The 15,597-nt window shown below is 41.0% G+C and overlaps 1 protein-coding gene across 2 annotated transcripts in view; it reads right to left on the bottom strand.

Moving 5' to 3' along the window:
• Positions 1 to 15,597, bottom strand: part of npm1b (nucleophosmin 1b) — a 210,671-nt gene that overhangs the window by 182,014 nt on the left and 13,060 nt on the right. The window contains exons 9-11 of one of the 2 annotated variants that reach the window (XR_011785250.2): positions 13,167 to 13,262; positions 12,997 to 13,071; positions 10,456 to 11,437 (exon numbers count right to left, since the gene is read on the bottom strand). Coding sequence is in view for 1 of the 2 variants with exons in the window: in XM_071916210.2 (XP_071772311.2) it covers positions 11,384 to 11,437; positions 12,997 to 13,071; positions 13,167 to 13,262 (225 nt within the window). In the remaining variant the exon portion in view is untranslated. Of the gene's footprint in view, positions 1 to 9,993; positions 11,438 to 12,996; positions 13,072 to 13,166; positions 13,263 to 15,597 lie in introns of those variants that run through there. The other variant, XM_071916210.2, reaches the window with a different exon arrangement.

Raw genomic sequence — 15,597 nt, forward strand, 5'->3', positions numbered from 1 at the left:
TCCTGCAGATATCCAGACGATACACAGATCCAATCACATTGGCAGAGGGAGAAAGGCAACCGATCATGGTGGTTGTCACACACCATTTTGTTGTAAATGGGTTCATTCATCTTGATAAAAGCTTACAGAGAAGATGCTAGAGGAGCTGGAGAAAGGATTGGTTGGGCTTTTGAGTGCTGCGGGTGCCCCCCCCCCCACCCAAACACACACACACACACACGCACTACGTTAAGTGAGACAGCATGTGAGGCGCATAACTGCCTCACAGAGCTCGGGGGCTACAGTCATTACAGATATCATTTTTTTGAAGTGTTGGGGACTGACAAATTGCCTTGTCGAACCCCATTGGCTTGAGTGAGGCACGTTTGTCAAATATCTAGTAAACCCGCTGCCTAAGGCTGATGTTGGACTGATCCCGGAGAGACGAGTGTAAGGAATTTTTTGGGAGGTAAAGTAAACCATATCCTCAGCAGTGTAATGGTAGGTTAACTATGAACTCCGGTCCGTGATCACCACAAGCTGAACAACCACCGAGTATTTATTTGTTACTTTACACAGAAGAGATTATTTTCATGGAAATTACCTCTGTCTCATACTTACACTTAATAATAATCTATACTCAGCTGTAGAGGGCTTTCAGGTGATGTAACACCCTCTGGCGGCCATATTGGAGGTCATCAGCTCTCTGGCAACTGAGGCTGAACTTAGCCGTGTTAACAGAGTTGTACAGACATGGTTAATATATGGGCTGTTTTTGACTGGGAACTGGTCATTTTTCCACTGATAGATCTTATCGATTCTGTGTTTAAAGTCAGCTTGTTAGCTAGCTAACCTTAGTATCTGGTCAGCTAACCATCACTGTTTTGTTAGCATATCTGATTTGAGTAAGCTACTGTGTCTAGTAGAAGCTGGTACTAGTGGCTAGCAGCTGCATCTTCGTAGCCAGCTGGCTAGTTAGCTAGCTAACAACGCCAAACCAACTATATTTGTTCAGGTTAACTGAGCTGACTCTTCTCAAAGCTCAGAGTGTTTTGGAGTCGAGACTAGGGCTAAAGACAAGACAGTTTACTGTGTCACAGTAACGTACTGTACATTTGGAAACAAATCTATGTTATCGGACAATTCACTTTTATTTATAACATTATTGAAATGACCAGCTAGCATCCACATCACAACAATCTTTTTCAGATATCTCTTTTCCTAGTTCAGTGATGGTGCCAGACTTGGCTGATAGGAGATTTGGGATGCAGCTGCAAAGCATATTGGTTGACGAAAAGCTTTATATTAGTTTAAAAAATGGTGGATAAACATTTGACAAATAAAAAGGTAGGTGCTGAGTTTAAGTGGATTTACCCTCCACTACATCCCTGCTTACCCTTCTATCCTATCCCGAATTCAGAATCACTTTATTTTCCAAGTAAAGAGGAAATGTGCAGGAATTGTGTTTTGGTGACACTGGTGCAGGAGCAACATAAGTGACCTAAGTGCATACTGTCACACATGGTGCAGGGACAACAGGAGCTTATATTTACAGTAGATCAAGGGGACAGTGCATGTATAATCTAAACAGTTTTCTATCACTATGTGTATTCATGCAGTAGGTTGCAGTTGTAGCTGAGTGTGCAGCAGTCAAATAAAACAGCATACTGTGAGATAGTAGTACTGACAGGATGGAAATACCTGGAATATGTTATGAAAACCTTCTGAGCATTGCCATAGTTCCTGAGGCTAGAGTGGCATTGCTTACAAAGACTTGTGCAGACATTATAAGTAGTGCAAGATTGTGAAAACCACATTAATAATAAACAGGATAAACAGTTGTAGTAGTGGGGTTACATTTCCTCTCAATTAGTATTAATTCCAATCCAGACTTACCTCAAAGTAAATTCACTCAGTTATTAGCATTAGAAAAACATCATACAGGAGTTTCTTGTTCTGTGGAACCACATGCTGACTTAGAATAACATTTCTCTAATTACGAGACCTAACATCATATTGATCATTCATGGGTTTTGCGATGGATGGATTATGTGTCAGAAATTTGCAAAAGCAAACATTAGATTGTGCCATATGGCATTTGGAAACTCACTGGATATTTTTGGGATGCCATGATTACAATCCGAGCCACATATTGCCATTGTTACCCCAAATCATAACCTCTCTCTGGCTATTTCAGGCATTTACTGCACTGTTCGAGTCAGCCCAGCTACCTGACTTCTTAGAAAGACCTGAATATAAGTTCAGGAACTCGGTGTGTTTGCGGAACACCTTTCCAGGCAGCAAAAATGAGGGAGTGTAATGCTCTCTGCCAACATTTAGTTACAGGGCTAATAGAAAATGAAGGGTTCTTTTCCAAAACAATGACACCAGTATAATCTTACAGAGATGAATATGTGGGAGATAAGGCCGCAAAACAAAGCGTAGGTGAGCGAGCGCCCTTTCACGACGCTTGAGCCCTAAAACTTCCCCCCAGATCCGAGTAACTTTCCCAAACGCCTCTCCTCTCTACGTTAGGGGGGGAAAAAAGCTCTGCGTTTGTGGGCAGAGGAATGCAGCTCACATCTTTGCCATAGCCAGCCGTAGAGGTAATGTGCTCGCGTGTTGGCGCTTGTCGAGTTGAGCGCACCTCCCTCTTCTGTATTAATAACCGCATGTCCTATTGCCGTACCAACTGGGCTGTGTTTTACTGGGCCGGGGTTTGCTTACGGGAAGATAGATGATGAACTCCCCCACCTCTTCCTCTAATTTAGACAATTACTTCCCCCGATGTCTGTTTCGCTGAACTGTTCCCAATCCTTGAATGAACAACCACCCACCCCCCCCCACCCCCTCCCACACACACACACACACACACACCATTCCCCACATATTCCCATTGCCAAGAGCAGACTTCAGCAAAAAAATAAAAAAGAGTGAATAAGAGATAAAAATTGTATGACAGATTGCAAGGATTTTATTTGGAGGTGAGAACGTCGTCCACATTTGTGATGTGAATGAAACAGTTAAAAAAATAGCTCTATTCACATTATTCATCATAGTTACATTTGGAATAAACAATTCACGATAGAGACATTGAGTTCACAAATCCTGATAAGAAAAGATGAGTTGACAACTTTACTCTAAGTCTTTTTTTTGGGGGGGGAGAAGAAAAATGTTTACATAAGCGCATCGTCCGTGACAATTGACTTATACATAGAAGGAATTGTTATTAAGATACAGTCAACTGTCAAAATCGTGCCGTGAAAGAGAAAATCACTGATGATGACAATGATGGCTTCCTTTCCGTCTAATATAAACATACCAGCATGATCACTTTTTCCCCCCGGGGCAAAGTCATTGTTCCAGTTCCATTTTGAAAGCTCTCTGTGAATGCTTGAAATGTTCCCTTGATATTTTTTCCCCTTGCTCGTTTATTTGCTTGTATCCAGGTGATGTGCCAACCTGTCACATCAAGCACAGGCGTTCTTATTTCCTCAAAGCAAAGGTCAAAACAATCGTCATGGGAGGGAAGTGTGGGGGGGTGGAGGGGTGGAGGGGGTGACAGACCACACTCAGTAGTTTTAGTTTGGCATGCTAACTATAAACTACACAAGGAAACAGATAGGGTCAACAACATGTGCACATTCAAATATGCCTGTCATAGAGATTTCGACCTCTTGGCAGGTACAATGTTAAAGCTGCACTTATAGGCAAGATTTTCACGTGAAAATACACTCGTCTTATCTAAATCACAAGGTGGGGCTGCAACAGAAAACAGCGTCTCATTGCTCCTAATTGAGACCCCCGTAGATTTGCAGTATTTGCCCAAATTGATTACATTTGGGTATGGTTGCTCGCAGTTGCTCCGTTTTTTTCGCCTATTCCACTCCTACCAGCACCAAGAAGAATAAACTTAGGTTTCAAAGAATGTGCAGTTCACTGATGTTACGTTACATGATTTCTGGGTAATGAAGTCCTTCAAACTTTCAAAAATTCAAACAGTTACACCTCGCCGCCACTTGGGGCTGCCAAAGTGTGAAATGCACTAGTGCAGCTTTAAAAGGGATGTGTCATTGTGTAACTTTCCAACCCCACCCTATCTTAATAACACAAATTAACAGATACATTAATCACACACGTTAACAACACCTGTTGTTGTGAAGCGACACAACTGTGTGTTTTCCCAAACTAGACGCGCAGATGTGTTTAAAATCATACATCCCTTTGTGTTGTGAGAAAAAAAAAAAGTGTTGGCTACATACCTGCAAAGACACTACCTTGCATTTTTTTTCCACCAGAAGCAGAAAAAATGCTGAAATATTGTCCTCAATTAGTCCTGCTACTTCAGTTATAGCAGGTAAAGTCTATAGAAAGACAGTCTAATACCAGATTTTATCGTACTCACTATATTTGCACTATTTCTGAAAAGAATACTTGAGTAAAGTCTGGAGCTCGCACTAAATAATACTGAAAGCATTACTTTAAAAAGCACAGTGATTAAAGTAGTTGTAACTAGTTGTCCTCCACCTCTGCTTTCAACTATCGAATGTGGAGTTATGCACATGGAGAAATGCAGGCTGAGCTGTGGTGAGAAGAGTGTGATTTAGTCAGTCTGACAGTAGTGCTCGCATTCCCTGAAGGCAGTTTAAAGAACAGTGTAGGATGAGATTGCATAATCCCTGCCTCAGATGCATGGAAAAGAATGCCTGGTCTTTGAGACTGATATACTGACACTTCCAAGAAGTTTGGAGAGAAGTGTGTGTGGAGTCACACTCTTGGCAGCAACACGGCTGATTGTATCAAATGGAAATTTGTAGCTTAATTGATACTAGATGATAAAAGCCAAACTAACACAGGAAGCGATGAGCTGTTCGAAAACACGAAATGCCTCCGTTTGAATTTTAATGTGTTTTTATCGATTTGAGGGTTTGTTTCTCCGAACGTATCTCAGTGAATCAGAATTTTTTTTTTTGTAGTTTTCATACATGACAGGTAAACTTCAATGTGTTTAATCTTTTACCTGAATCTGATCACTTGAATTAAAGTCTGTTTCAACCATATATCATTCACTTAACTCCTCAGATGAGCTTGATTTGAAATGGGAGCTCAGAAAAGGAAAAAGTTTTGGCCATGTTGTCTTTGGCTGCTTCTTTTTGAGTGTGCAGTACGTTTTCCTTTTCTACACTTATTTTGCCGCTACCTGCACCTCACTAGGACATCGGTGTGCGTTGATCTTTCTTCCAATTGAAATTGGACCTCAACACACTTTTACTGCCTCTGCTGGCAGACTGGTGCACTTACAGGTTGAGAGATCTTGGAGGTCCTTAACTCGACTGATATGGGTTTTTGAAATATCGATACTGATGCTTTTGGATAAAAACTGCCAATAGCCAATATTTTTGCTGATATCCAAATCTTTAAATTTGACCATTTTCATGCCCAAAAAATTACAAGTGCACAAAATATTAAGATCATCTCCTCTTTCCATAAAACAGATTGATCAGGTGAATCCAGGTGAAAGCCGTAACGTCTTACTGATTTCATTGATTAAATACACTAAACTTAGTAAGTATTGTTGTTATAGGTGTGTGCGATCATGTCTGGTTTGCAGCAGTGTGTCCCTTCAAGTTGAAACGAACCCTGCATCCCTGGAGCTGTTTTTCCAATTCAATAAAAATGCACTCAACTTTTCAAATCTCAATAATTTAGAAAGAAAAAAAAATCATGCCAAATTCATTTTACTGTGTTCATTCTGAAATACCTGTCATTTCTTGTCCAATTCCAAGACAAGCAAATACAACTTCACGGTCATAGTTTGACTTTTATGCATTGGTGCATCATACTAAATACTTATTCAAAGGAAATACACCAAGGTAAACAGACAATAGATTCAATGTGATTAAAGATTATATACTCATCATACCCATCTCTACGACCACCAGATGCTTCAGGAGCTTAATAAGGCAGATGGCTGTACAAGCACATTTTATACAGCACAAACTGCCTGTCCTGTGCTTTCCTGGTCAAGCACACACACTCACTCATAGAAGCACAAACACACACAAACATAACACTTTCTTTTCAAAGACACACACACACACGCAGGTGGAAGAGACCGCTCTCAGATGGAGCCGTCCATGGCTGGGCACAGACTGTCACGAACAGTCAACATGACTTCAGTGTCCTGTCCCGTATCGTGTGACTGCTGGATGAGAGGAAAGGGCGATATTTCCCTAATAGCTATTTTGTTGTGTTTGGCTGGCACACACAGGCTAGTGATACCTCTGATGTCACATGTACAGCACAGCTCCCTCGGTCCTGTGCGGCTCAATGGGAAGAGCGAGGCACTAACACTACCAGGGTCAGGGGCTCCATTACCTGTGGAGCTGAACAGGTAGAGTATGCCACTAAAGGGTGCGATCACACCTAGAGTTTTTTCTTTGTTTTTAAGTCTGAACCATAGTGGAAAAGTTTGATTTGTTGCATTTTTGTATTTGGTTCGCTTAGGTCCACACTACCCAATCACAAGCAAACCAGGGCTTGTAAACAAAAGTCACATGGACTCACAAGTAGCTCATTTATTGGACAGAGTTTCGGTGACCTGTCATCCCAAAACAAATTTGATTCCAGACGCAGTAAATTTAGCTAAGCATGATGGACTTGTCTGTCTCTTCTTCACTGGTGTTCATAACAGTTAGGAACACATGAAGAAATAGCTAAATATGAGCATCAGTCCAGACTTCATTTTGTTACGCTAGGTGTTTCCAAGCATGAGTAACTGCTGGCTATCAGATGTCAACATCCGTCTCCCTTTACCCATAAACCCTTGCGTTTTGGGGTTGTTTCCTGTAGTTTGTTCAGATTACGTTCTCACCCCTAATGAACCGCACTGCAGTTCTCTTAGTTAGAGAACTGAGACTCGCATTTCCAGGCGTCTCAATGCCGTTATTTGGCGCCACCTGATTTAAATGGCACTGTTCTCACCTGCCCAAACAAACTGAGCTAAAGGAGGAAACGTTCTAGAGTTTGAATAAACCGCTCCAAACATGCTTGGTGTGAACAAGCCCTGAGAGCCTGGCACTGAAACAGGGGTTTCATTCCCTGTGTATTCCCCAGAAACTTCCAATATCCAAGACACTTCTGCGTGAATTGCACTTTAGATACATGTCTCTGCCCCACTGTCACCTTCTCTCCCTCTCCTTCCCTCTGTCCATCACCTAGTACCTATCTCTACTTCCCCGCTTTTACATCATTATGTTGTCCAGCGTTTTTTCCGGCCATTACCCTTCTCCCCTGACATCGAACCTCTGCCATTTGGTGGGCGCTTCTATCCAAAGTACCTTACAGTTCTAGGAGTGCAAACATTTCTATATCAGTGGCTCCAGGGGGAATCAAACCTAAGTAAAGTGTCAGCGCCACACTTTCTCCATTGAGGTACACGGGGCGACTAGGTTTATCTTTTTTGTGCGTGTGTGCAGTCGCATTTCAGTGTGTGTGTGTGTGTGTGTGTGTCAATATCTCCAGGCTGGTTTAGTCAAACCCTGGCCTGGAATTCAAGTCAACCACAAAGGGGGGATTTCCACGTGCCTCTCAGTCGTCTGTTTGGAACATAAAACCGTGCGTCATCCCGCGGCTGCATCCGCTAGTGCGCCTCACTTCCTATTGGCTACAGGGCAAAACTCTTCTGCTGGCAGTGAAGTAATGCCTGACTCACACTTCAGGTAAAGAGTAATCAATTCATATCGTTATGGAGTCTCGCTTTGAAGTTAACACCTGGACATCAGTGCCACCCAGTGGTGGCAACAAAGAGGGATGTTATTAGAATTAAAGAGAAATATGGTTATGTGGTAATGAAATAATTAAGGCTAAAATCCCTGCACCTGTGCATCCGTCCTTCCTTCCTATCTTTAATAACCAGAAATCAACTGACTGTAGGTTGTGAGCATAACAGTATGGTTCTTGTGTTGCAACATGTTTAAGGAAACTGAGCAGAGTAATTTACAGCTTGACATGAATAGTCTGCTACAGGTGTGAAGATTACAAAAATACCCTATGAGAAGGAATTAAACACCCTTCTTTAAGCAACTTTTTGGGCAACAGTGCCTAAGTAGTTGCATCACCGTTGTTGCTTTAATCAGATTTATGAACATCATGTTGCCAGGAAACCTTCAAAAAGATTTTTGACATTGCAGCTCACTTTGTTGCCTGTTGCTGGGAGCAATGCCATCTGCATGGCCCTAAAAAACCCCTACTGCATCACCAGCCTTAATCTCTGGTTTAATTACAATGTTGTATTGCTAAATGACGTCTTTCTGTGACGCACTTAGATGAAGAACCTGTGAGAGCCAAACTTTGACACCTGTCATACCGAAGATTAATATTTAGTCCTAGTCTATAGTATACAGTAAAGAACATGTGACGCAAAGCCAGTTGGGATTCGCTTTATTCAGGTAAATGTTACAGTTGGGTAAAAAAACAAAAAGAAGGGATGGATATGTTAATCTCAACAAACCATTAACAAATATCTTCCATTAGCAGTCATGCTTGAACAAATCAAGAAACTTTGACTAAATAAGATGAAATACACACTTTCTTCCAACGTTATCTTGAGCGATAGACTCACAACAAACCATATGTATCGACATATACAGCAAATTTTATCTTTGTTTCTTTGCATCAGTTTGTTTTATGACTTGTTTAATTGTGCCAATTCACTTCTCACCAACTATCGACTATCAACTATGGACAAAAATACAAAGAGGCGTCATCTGACTAATTACAAACTAGTAATTGATCACAAAACAACAAAGGCTCTATCTAAAAGTCTGATTCATTGGTAGTTACTTTCTTGTATCTTTAAATCAAAATCAAGTAAGCACAGATGACAACTACATACTGCCATTCTAAATTGCAGTTAACAGTAATAATAAATGGGACTTCTATGGCGCTGTTTAAGTAATCTAATGAAACTTGCCTGCCACCCAACAGCAGCGAAATGAGTGCAGTCTGTCAGACAATTTGAGGTGACGCATTCTCATTTCATTCAAAACACAGGCAAAACAATATACATCCGGTTATCAACAACGATTTCAATCTCGTTTAGTTAGACATCTTCAAGTACGGGCTTCAAAATGATTCAATATAGAACAAAAGGTATGACTACAGATGACATACAGCAATGCTAAAAATAAGAAGTTACACTAAAATCAAAACAAGTGACAACATTTGAAAAGATTTGAAAGGGGAACTATCCTGAACATAAAACACTTCCCTACCAAACAGAATCTCAATAACGATCATGAAAACAGATCCAAGCTGCAAAACAAGCAGTTAGCAAGGGGCGGATTAAGCATACACTTAAAAATATAATTCGAAAGCTGCCGTAATGGTAAATACAAGTAAGAGGACTATTTACAGGAGAAAGTTCACAATTCCACATGTTTGATATAGGGGAAGTTTGAACGCTGAAACAAAAACCCTGGGCTGACAAGCGGCTCCATGCCAGACATTACAGGTACGTCAAATTTCATATCTGAATAAAGATATTTGATCAGGGCTAATTAAAGACTTGGATTAGTTTGAGCGGCTAAATTTACAGTTATGTCATTTTCATTGGTGATAGATGCCCTCCAACCATGCTGAAAATTCCCCTTAAGCACAGCCGTGCAAGCAATGCATTATTGGTTGCTATGCCAACTGGGTAACACCTAATTAACCTGAAGTGGCGTTCATAAGGCATTAGGCATCATAAGCATATTATAAGCACAAACTGAGTGTATGCTAGTTATAATCAGAGCGTGATACATAGCCTACATACTGAAAATATAGTGCAGGGAAGTTACTATATGGAGTAACTGTATGGGTAATGCCATGTGAATGTAATTTTCTGATGCATGTCTAATGATTATATTGTAACAAAAGATTATCCATGCTTATAATCTGTTTTCAATGCATCACAATGCGCTTCATCTCTTATTGTACTTTTTTTCATCCAGTTTTTAATCTTGTGTGTATATTACGTAGAAGAAAAACTTTTAGTCAGTACTGCTGCGTTGGTAACCGCTTTGTAAAAGCTGAAATACCCTTGAGGATGTTATTCTTATCTTGATGCTGCTGATGTTATTCGGCTGCAACTCGTACCTATTGCTTCACCGTCACACCCATTATCACGGTGCAGACGGCCCTCTCTGGTATTGCTGATAAATTCATTTTCACAAGCGGTTTAAGTTCATTTCCAGTGTCACAAATGGGCGGGGTTTTGACTGGCACTCTTCCCTAAACAGCTGGTTAAAATAATGCACATGCCCTCTGAAATGGCTTCACCTACTGGGTTTACAATATTTTAATTTGAGGGTCTGCTAGTTGTTCAAGAAATTAACCCCATCCACTAAAGTATATTTATATGGAAAACAACATGAATCACATTATTTTCATCAGGGACATTTACATAGTTACTTCTGTTTTTCTGGTCAAAACATTTCTTGTTTGCCCAATAGATTAACTTTTCAAGACATGTAACTGTAGCAAGGCTGATACTGCAGATATATGGATCTCAGAGTTCTGCTGTTTTCCACCATATTGTTTCTGTTGTCGTTTAGTTTCTCTAATCAAATCCAGTTGTGTCTTTGCTTTGACATCTTTTGTTGTGTTGTTTTCTTTCTACTGTTAAGAGTATATATCCTAGTGTAGAGGTTTGATGGTTCAAGGCTTGGCATCAAACTACAAAGGTGTCTCACAAGCTGAAAATGTTACGTAAAGTAGGGCCGAAACTAAAATAATATTGCAGTTTTCAGTAATAATGAGAGTGCCACTGGATGACGACTGCTGAATATCGTCAAATTCCCCGCTATTTGGAATAAGCATGATGAACTGTGATGCCCCTCCCTCACCCAGGGGAGTACTATTGAAAGTACCTCAACAGAATATGAATATAGTAGAAAGATAGAAAATATTCATTATGGACTTCATATTTTCTGATGCTTTTCCTCCAAAAATCAGCAGTAATGGTGATAAAATGCTCAAACCCCGAGGGATAACTGCGTTGTTTCGGCAGCTGTCTCAATCCTTGTGTAAAAGCAGAGCGCTCGTATACCAGCCTTGTTTACACTGTTCAAATTCACACAAAATGGGACTCTGATTCACCTCCGTTTACAGTGGAGCTATTTAAAGGCACATTCTGCAATATCTCCTATTGCATAATTAACTTAAAAAACAAACAAACAAAAAAACGCCCGAATCAATGCATCAACTGCATTACCCAATTTCAGCGCTCGGTTCTTCTGATCACTCAGTCGTACTTAGCAGTACTGACGGGACAAGGCTGAGTAGGAAACCTCGCCGACTGTGCCTTTAAACTTCTTGCGGGATGCAAAACATATAAGTGATTGAAAGTACAACATGTGTGTTACTTCTTCTCAATCTTCAGTGTTTGTACAAAGCTCCAGAGGTCCTTGACCACCTGAGGAAGGTAAGGAAGGTAAGGAAGGGGGTGGGGGTGGGGTGGGAAGAGAGAACGACAGAACGAGGGAATGAAAGAGAGAGACTAATTATAAAGCGTCCAAATGATGTGCTATACAGCATGAGACACATGACTCACTTTTACTACAACATGCTTTTGTGCGTCTCGCCTGTGGGAACAGTGAGTTTAGATGGGGCTGCTGGGGTACGACGAGGGGTTGGGTGGGGGCAGCAGTACATACCAGAGTATATGACTAGGTGCTCCGGGTCTGACAGATCTCAGCCTTGGCTGATGAAACCAAAGCACTTCCACAGATGTTTCTACACACTGGGATCAACAAGCTCTCCCCAACCCAACTCCACCCCCACTCCCTTCCTTGTCCACCCGGCCCTCGCTGCACTCTAAAGAGCTTTCACCTGCTCGCAACTGTACAGTTAACGCTTTAACATCGAAACGCAATCGCAAACGCATGTTCAAATGGCCTGTTTCAAATGAGCGTCTGCAAACCAGATCCTTATTAAACATGTAATATGTAACCAAATGCAAAAGCATCCACATGTTTCAGTGTTAGGTTTGAATTTTATTTGGATACCACCATCACAAAGGTGCCACAATGCAGACAATATGGGATTACTGTTTGACACAAACTGTAGAAACAGATTTAGTCTAAAGTGATGATCTAAAAACAGTCTTTGGTTGATTTATTCATCTTTTGTAAAACAATTGTGCGGGGACTGTTGTTTTTCTTCTAAAATGGCAGGAGGTATTAGAAAAGCTTTAAATCCTGCATTTAGGAAAATCTTCTTTCGGGTTGGTCAAAGGCCTTGAACGTGAGAGAGACTGGTACCATCCGCATACCTCCAGTCCCTTCATTAAGGCTACAAAAGACACACTTGTGAGAAAACGGACCAGTAAATCACTGGGAAAGAGTTTGCCTTGGCAGGTCTACTCCCATTCCATCTCTAAAGAGTCCACTGACGCAAAATGAACATAATTCATAGAGTACGCGCTGTGCTGCAGAGCAATTTGAGGCATACTGGACAGTGTAAGGTGTGAGGACAGCGAGAGGAACAATAGTGCATTCCTGGGAATCTATAATCGCACTGAGGTATTAGCTCTTAAAGCTAAAAACGATGGTTGACATAAATGTGGCCATGGCTACCAACACTTAGCACCTGGAATATTTCTAGAAACCTGACAGCAAGCACAAAAAACACACATAAAAGCAGGAAGTGGAAATGAATTGGCCGTGTGTCCATAAAACGTAAATTCCTGTCATTCATCTGTCATAGCGGGGCCAAAAAGATTCGAATAAATGAAAAAGCGTTTTGAATGAATGAAAAAAGGACACTGCAAGTGAAAGAAGAATCCAAACTGAAAATGTTTTGCTTTGAAACCCTTTGTTCAGATTTTTTTTCACATAAAAATAAAGATACAAAAGTAACTCACAGTCTCAGTCCTGACTGTTGACTGGATTTTAGCTTTTGATGCCCACAGTGCTGTGGTAATACTCGCACCATGCAACAATTACACAACAAAAGAGACAAAAGATTACTTACTTTTTTATCTGAGATTTTAAAAGAACTTCTCGCAAAATTTTCAAACTTCTGCTCTGTCTTCGGTAGTGGTTTTCCCTGATGGAAAAAAGGCATTATAATATCATTAGCTTAGCTGTATGTCAGACGTTCAATTAAGGATGGTACTTTGCAAATGAGGATGGTAGCTTTACCTCTTTGGCTGCTGATGACAACTTGCTCTTAATCTCAGTCAAAGAGGGAGATTTAGACGGGCCAGCCTCGGGCTTGACTTTTCCTGGGGTCGGTGTCTGGGATTTGAAAAATATATTAGCTAGATAAGAAAGATTGATCCATGAGACAAATAAGGACAGAGATCAATAGAGCGATAGATAAAAGATCACTATTCACAGTATGTAATAGTTTTCAATGACACCATTTAATCAAGTTAAACTCTAGCTGTTATCTTTTTATTTTGCTGTGTGCCTCTTTGAACTGAAAGTCTTTACAACCAGTAGTTTTCGAAGATTATGGTCTAGACAACAGATTCTTGGAAGTTCCACTGGGATTTCTCTGAAATCAAACTGCTAATTGTAATTTATTGGTGATGAACTGGTCTAGTGACCAACAGGCCAGTCTGGGACAGGATTTGGGCTACAGACCTATCGTGACCTATTTAGTCTGGGGCTGTGTTAAAAGGCTTGGCGTGGGCAACCAGCTGGAAGGGGATAAAAGCATAAGAAAGGACAACAAATTCTACCCTAATTACACCACCTTTTTACAAATACATCGGGTACAAATTATCCTTTTATTGTTTCCAAGCAGGAGAGGGCAAGCCCAGACTCTACATTGAGCAATAGGGATTGTTTGTCAAGAGAAGCAGAAAAAAAAAAAAAAAGAAAGAAAAAAAAAGTGTTTTGTTTTTCCAGTGGTGGCAAATCCTAATTACTGAAGCAGAGGAGAAAAGGGTCACTCTTGTCGAGGGGTGCATAATGTTCTCATGCTCGTTTATTGATAACAGCTAAGCTTGTGCTGATGTCAAATGAATATTACTTCCACAAGAAAAGATAACATTATATTCTGTTGAATGTCTTTATGAATTGCCAAGACTAAAACCAATGCTATCATAAGCCACGGGTCAAAAACACCACTTCTAAGATGTCACTTTTTGGTGACCTCATTGTGTTACTTTGACACGCAAAGAGGCCTGTGTTTGTGTAGATGATGTTGCCTTAACAGAGAGAGAGAGAGAGCAGCATGAACACTGTACTAGCAGGACTACAGGTGTGTCCAGACCCGGGCAGCCGAGGCCCCAGAGGTCCTCAATTAGGAAGTGTCTGAATGTGACACAACAACAACACATACACACACGCCATACGCCGTGGCTGCGTGTTACACAAGCTGTGGAGCTTGTCCCTACATGCAAGGCCAGGCTGGAATCCAGTGAAATTGCAGGGTTTCATTGATAGCCAGAGACACATTTGAAACAGGAGAGGAGAGACTCATAGAGGAACTTTTTACCCAGTCACTGAAAAAACAGCAAGGCGTCAGGATCAAAAGGCTGGTTGTGCAGTGATTTTTGGGCATTCTTTTCAGCTGATTATCATTTCTGCTTTAAAACACTATATTATTCTTTACACAGTGGTTCTACAGCTCAGTGGGTAGAGCATGGCACCGATACTGCCAGAGTTAGGGGCTTTATTCCCTCTGGAGCCAGCCATGCTAAAAATATATGCATTGTAAGGTGCTTTGGATAAAAGCATCCACCAAATGACATATGTTACTACAAATACTAGCCAAGAGCTGAGTGTTGAAATAAGCTACTTGATTCCTCAGACAACTTAACATGAATATGTACAAGTATCTTCAGGCTTTGAACCAAGTATGAGAGCATTTGAAACCAGGCTAAGACTTGAAATGGTTAAAAAAAAAGGCTTGAAAAAAGTTAGGAAAATAAATTCTCTATCTTTCCAGCTTGAAGAATGCAATCATCTGTCCCTGTCCCCAAGACATCGGCATTTTATAGCACAGATCAAAAGGTATAAAATGAAGAAAACCTTCACACACACACACACACACATACCCCACTACAAAAAAGAGCACATATGCTGCTGGCTCCTGGCCAGGCAAATGCGCTACGTATTTATTATTTAGGGGCGGCTCTGTACTTCCAAAGGACAGCTGTGGACCTGAAACAGCTGATAAACAGACAAAGCCAGCAAGCTTTTTCATCTGGGCCAGACGCTGATTACAGATGCCACGGGACATGGAACTTAATCACTAGCACGCTATCATTTGATGCAATCGCTCGTCTCCAATCCACTGCAAACACATGGTTGTGACACCTCTGATCACCAAGTCTGTCCGGGGATGGTAATTGTCACTTTGTTGGAATGAGAGCTTTGGGGGCCAAGTAAAGGGGGTGGAAAAAAAAGACAGGTCACTGATAAACTGTGACTCTCACAATCTATTTAGAAGTATATGTAAGGACAAGTTTTTGGAAAAGCATACACAACAGATCCAAACTGTTGAATCAGTTGAAATACAATCACAGTCAAAAAGGAAATGGGCTTACATTCCTTGGAAAAACAAACAGGTAGGCCAAAGCCCAAAACAGGTAGGCAGGGCACCTGTTGAAACACATGT

The sequence above is a fragment of the Centroberyx gerrardi genome, chromosome 16 (genome assembly GCF_048128805.1).
Source record: "Centroberyx gerrardi isolate f3 chromosome 16, fCenGer3.hap1.cur.20231027, whole genome shotgun sequence".
Classification (NCBI taxonomy): Eukaryota; Metazoa; Chordata; class Actinopteri; order Beryciformes; family Berycidae; genus Centroberyx; species Centroberyx gerrardi.